A 5167-nucleotide genomic window follows, 5' to 3' on the forward strand; every position below is an offset into this window, starting at 1 on the left:
AGGCCAGAGGTCATGAGGGATGGAAGGGGGAGGGGAGTGTATGTCAAACACCAAGTTGGAGAAAAGAAAATCTGAGGTCCATGTGCATTTCAACTCCCTCCTCCCCGGCAAGGTCACAGTGATCTAATGTAGGGGCAGGGTGCAGGTCTGGCTGGGGGCACCCAGGGGGCAGAGTCAGAGGTGGGAGTCCTGGGAGACACGGAGATGGAGGAAAAACCGGCTTCCTGAGTCCCTGTGGGGACAGGCAGCTTCCCCCGTTTTCCCATGTGCAGATCAAGGGGGCCACCTCCAGCGCTTGGCTTTGGCGGGGCTACAGACAGGACGGGGGGCGGGGCAAAGAGGGAGGGGAAGGCAGAGTGGCGCGACAGAGCTGGGCTGGAGCCCCAGGTCTGCCACAGGCTCGGCAGGGCCTCATCGCTGGAGACATTGGAGGGAAAGAAGTGGAAGAGATGGTGGGGGGAGGGGAAAGAAGGAAGAGGAGAGGGAAGAGGGGGCGGAGGGGGGCAGCGGGGGCACAGGACGTGGGGAGAGGCCTGGGGCCAGGACAGCAGGGCGCCGGCGGCGGGCGCTCTGGGCTCACATGAGGACGCATTTGCCCTTGATGCGGTCTGTCCTCTTCTGTTTGCTGGAGCGCTTGCCGTCGATGTTCAGGCTCATGTTCCGGCGTGTCTCCAGTGTGAGCAGCTCCTGGAAGAGCTCCTTGACGTTGTAGTTCATCTTGGCCGATGTCTCCATGAAGGCGCACTTCCACTCCTGGGCCACGGCCTGGGCCTCGCGGGTGTCCACCTCCCGCTGGGTCTCGTCGCACTTGTTGCCCACCAGCATGACGGGGATGTCCTCCACGCTGCCCTTGATCTGCACGATGAGCTTGTAGATGGGGCCCAGCTCCTCCAGCGACTGCTTGCTGGTGACCGAGAAGACCAGGATGAAGGCGTGGCCCTTGGAGATGGACAGCCGCTGCATGGCCGGGAACTGGTGGCTGCCCGTGGTGTCGGTGATCTGCAGCGTGCACACGCTCTTGTCGCAGCTGATGACCTGCCGGTAGGTGTCCTCAATGGTGGGGATGTAGGTGTCTCGGAACGTGCCCTTGACGAAGCGCAGCACTAGGGAACTCTTGCCCACGCCGCCCGCCCCGAACACCACCACCCGGTAGTCATTGCTCTGTTCAGGCATCTTCCACGCGGCGGTGCGGGGTGGGGCCGGGAGGGCTCGCTTCGGCTGCTAGAACCCCAGACCGACCCTGCACAGAGAGGAGTGTCAGACAAGAGCGACCACCCACTAGGAGGGGGTGGGAAGGTCGGCCTCTCAGAGGAGCGGCATTTCTCCTGCATCCCGGTTGATTTGGTCGACTCTGCCATTCTGCCCTGCACACAGGCTCAGAGCCAGACCCTCTGCCTGTCTGCTTCCCCTCAACGAAATCTGGGGCCTAAACTCCTTCCCCGGGCGGGGGGGGAGTGGTCCCTGGGCTGGAAGAGGCATGGAGATGCCAGCGTGGGGTGCACACCAACTGCTTTCTCCACCTGCATGCTCCCCCAGCCCCCAGGTGGCACTGGCTTTTCCCTGGCTTTGTGACCTGGGCAAGCTGCTTTGCCACCCTGAGCCTCAGGTTTCTCCTCCGCAAAATAAGTAAAGGAGTGCCTCTCTCCGGCCATCACAGGCTCCCTGCTCTCACCCCAGCCCAGAGGCTCGTCAACCTCGTGGGAGCTGTGTGGTAGGGCATCTTTAAAATGCAGATTGCAGGGCCTCAGCCCTGGAAGTGGTGAATCCTTTGGTTCAGGGCCACAGCCCTGGGAACTTGCATTTTAAAGCTCTTCTCCTCCCCTCATCCCATAACTGTGATCCTGGTGCTGGAGGTCCAAGAATTTGCAAATCATGAAGCGGGTTTCCCACAGCAGCCCAGGCTGTAGATGAGAAAAGTAAAACTTAGCCTAAAGAGAGAAAGCCTCGCTCCCTGAACTCCAAACCCAGTCTATGGTCTGGCCTGCCCTGGCCTCCCGCTCAGGTCTGATGTGTCCGTAGGAACAGAACTCCCTGCGAGGGGGTCCTCTTCTCCCCTCTCCCCTACCCTGTGCTCAGAGAGGTCCAGTGACCTCGGGAGGTCACACAGCACAGCAATTCCTGAAATGATGGAGGTGGGAGAAGAACTGTGACCTGGGGTTGGGAAGGCAGGAAGCCTGTCTCCAAGCATCTGTGTCCTTACTTATAGAAACAGCAGAGACCCCTTCCCTGCCTCCTTCTCGGCCATCTCTGAGGGTCCCATAACACGGGGTGGGGTCTACAATGGGATAGAGAAGATATGGCAAGATTGCACCCAGGCCATGCTACTTCCCTCAGGTGTGTGTGTGGTGGGCGGGAGCAGGGTGGGGGTGGGGGGGGCGGGGAGCAAGACCCAATGGTGTGAAAGACCCTGGCGGTGAAAACCCGGGCAAGTAAATTGATGTTCCCGAGCCTCTATGTTCTCATCTGTGAAATGGGAGCAGTCTCAGTGCCCACTCCACAGAGCCGCTGGCACAAGCAGTGCCATAAGCTGGAAAAAGCCCTTGGCCAGGTGCCTGGCACACAGAGCCCTCAGTAAAGATGGACGGACATGGTTATCAATCACAAAGGCCCAAGGTGTAAAGCACTCGGCTGGTCGTGGGTTGGGAAGGCACATTCTCAGTGATCAAAAGTACCAGGTTTGTCAGAAAAAGACATACGGAGAAGGTAACAGCCGACACGTACCTCACAAATTACGTGCCAGGCAAACTTGTAGGAGCTTTAGCGGTTCTAACTCGTGGGGGACTGTTTTTAGGCATCTTGGTGACATGCATAGCACTTGGGGGTGGGGGGCTGGCAGGGCTGCCAGCCTGCTCTGCAGTCGCTACCCTTTCCTGGGTGGGCACCCCGAGAATTGAGCTCATCAGCATGCAGCCAGGGGTCACCACCACAACTGGCCGAGGGACTTGGGGTGGCTGGTGACCGTCCGTTCTTCCACCCCAGACCCAGCCCTTGCCTCGCTCTGGGGGCAGACCCCCTGGCAGTGCTCCAGGCCTGTCAGCAGGGGTGTCCTCCGGGAGGGGCCCACCGGGGCCTGGGATCCCTGACTCGGAGCCCCATTCAACAACCCGCAAACCCACGCCAGGAATCCACCTGGTGCCATTTGAAAGCCACCTGCACCTCCCATGGGCTGGGGTTGGGGGAAGGGGCCTGTGGGCACCAAGGCGCAAAAGGGGGTGGCATGGGCTCAAGGTCACAGCAGAGAGGTGGCAGAGCAGAGCAGGATTTGAACCCGGCCCCGGCTGGCTACACAGCCTGGGGTCCTTCCCCTGTGCAAGGCAGCCCACCCTGAGGCTCCCGGGCCAGGGGAAGCTGCCAGGTCCTGGGTCCCCGGAGCCCACTGCTACTGGGAGGTTGGAGCGACCTCAGGTGCAGAAAGCAGGCCCCAACCCAGGCGAGGGCCTGGGGGCTCGGGCTGCCTGCCCCAAGGGGGTCTGACATAGGGACTACGTGACCAGTGAGGGGTTTGAGGAGAGGGGGCTCCCCTGGGCCCGAGGAGGATCTAAGTGGTGGGGGAGGGCCGTCCACCAGAGGAGGGGCTCCTGGATGAGGGCCTCGGCTGGGAGAGGGAGCAGGAGAGCTGAACGGGGCGGCGATGCGGGGAGGCGGGCTCGGGGCCCACTCGATTCCTCCTGGAGGCGCCCTGACAGCGGGACCCAGGGGGGCTCCTGTGGGCCGGAGGAGGGGCTGGCTCGGCCGAAAGGCTGCCCGTCAGTACCGCGGGGGAGGGGTGATGCCGGGAAGGAGCTGTCCAAGGTGGGCACGAGGAGGGCGGCCCGGCCGGGGCCCAGCCGGACCGGGGAAGGGGGTCCGGTGGAGGGCCCGGCCCCGCGGCCGGGGAGGGTGGGGCTCGGACAAAGGAGGGCGCGCGAGGAGAGGACCTGCGGGCCTCGCGGGGGGACGCAGCGGGCCCCGGCGCCCCGGTCCCCCGCCCCGGCCTCCTACCTGGGCGCTCGTCCCTGCGGCGCCGCCGCGGCTGCTGCTGGCCGTCTCCGTGTCCGCTCGGGCGCCACCGCCCCCCGCACGCCGGAGCTGCTGCCGCCGCCGCGCCCGCGCCCGTCCCCGCCCGTCCCCGCCCGCCGCCGGGCGCCGCGCTCCGCCCCTCCCCCCGGCCCCGCGCCCCCGGGCAAGGTCACCGCCGCCCCATCTGGACCCCCGCCCGGTGAACACCGGCTCCTGCCAGGGACGCCATAGGGGTGGGGTCTTCTTCCCCAGGAGGAAGCTGGCGCACCCCAGGGCCACCCAGCAGCCGACCGCTGGGCAAGATGGGGGCAGAGCCGAGGTCACCCAGGAGCAAAGAGAAGGGGCCAGTTGGCAGAACTGCAGACAAGGGGCCTGGGGGAACAGAACGGGACACCCTTGGGCTGGTGGGGGTGAGGGTCCAGGGCAGGGCCCCCCAGCGGAGAGGTCATTGATGGAATGAATAATCGATCAATCAATCAATAGGTGTATGAGAAGGTAGAGGTGGCCCAAGAGGGCTCGGGGCAGTGGGGACGTACCTGGAGACTAGTCTCCATCCCGGGGGGGGGGGGGGGGGATTTGTCCTGGCAGGGTGGGACTTGGTTTGGGTGGGTGCCCCTAAGGGCAGGCCACCAAGGCAGAGATGGCATTTGGGCCCTTGAGCTGGGGGCGGGGGTGGGGTGGGAGGGCAGTTGCTTTTGAAGCTGGGGGTGAACAAAGGGAGACAAGGGAAATGGATTTGCAGTTTTCTGGTAGGAAAATGTTATCTTCATCAAATAGGAGTTGTCTCTGAGAATAAACGTTTGCCTTTGGGAAGCGTCTGTGCGGTTGACTTCTGTGTGTCCACGTTTAAGCCAACAGGGTACCATCACCCCTCCCTCCTGAAGACTGGGAGGGTGGAGACTCATCTCAGAGAAGACTAGGCTTTGGGAAACAGCAACTGAACCAGGCAGGGGTGGGTGTGAGAACAGGGCCCAAGCCTGTTAGAAGCAGGCACCCCTCGATGGATAGGCTGACACTAAGGGTCCCACAAGGAGGGAGCTTCTGGGGTCAGAGCAGTCGGAGGGTGAAAGAGGCTCTTTGTAGGGTGATGAGCTCCCCATCATGAGGTGTGTGAGCAGATGGTCGGCTGGAGCCCAAGGGCTCCTCTGGCTCTTGGCTCCTTGATTTT

At 63.1% G+C, this 5167-nt stretch overlaps 1 protein-coding gene across 1 annotated transcript; it reads right to left on the reverse strand.

Annotated features, from left to right (window-relative positions):
* Positions 1-571: 571 nt before the first annotated feature.
* DIRAS1 (DIRAS family GTPase 1) lies at positions 572-1191 on the reverse strand. Its single transcript, XM_022565646.2, has one exon. It carries the CDS (start codon positions 1171-1173, stop codon positions 577-579), a length of 597 nt encoding a protein of 198 aa, XP_022421354.1. The 5' UTR covers positions 1174-1191; the 3' UTR covers positions 572-576.
* Positions 1192-5167: the final 3976 nt, after the last annotated feature.

The sequence above is a fragment of the Delphinapterus leucas genome, unplaced genomic scaffold (genome assembly GCF_059928025.1).
Source record: "Delphinapterus leucas isolate spDelLeu-1000000601 "Yukka" unplaced genomic scaffold, BTC_Dleu_Yukka2 spDelLeu_asBTCV2_sq25, whole genome shotgun sequence".
In the NCBI taxonomy this organism is placed as follows: domain Eukaryota; kingdom Metazoa; phylum Chordata; class Mammalia; order Artiodactyla; family Monodontidae; genus Delphinapterus; species Delphinapterus leucas.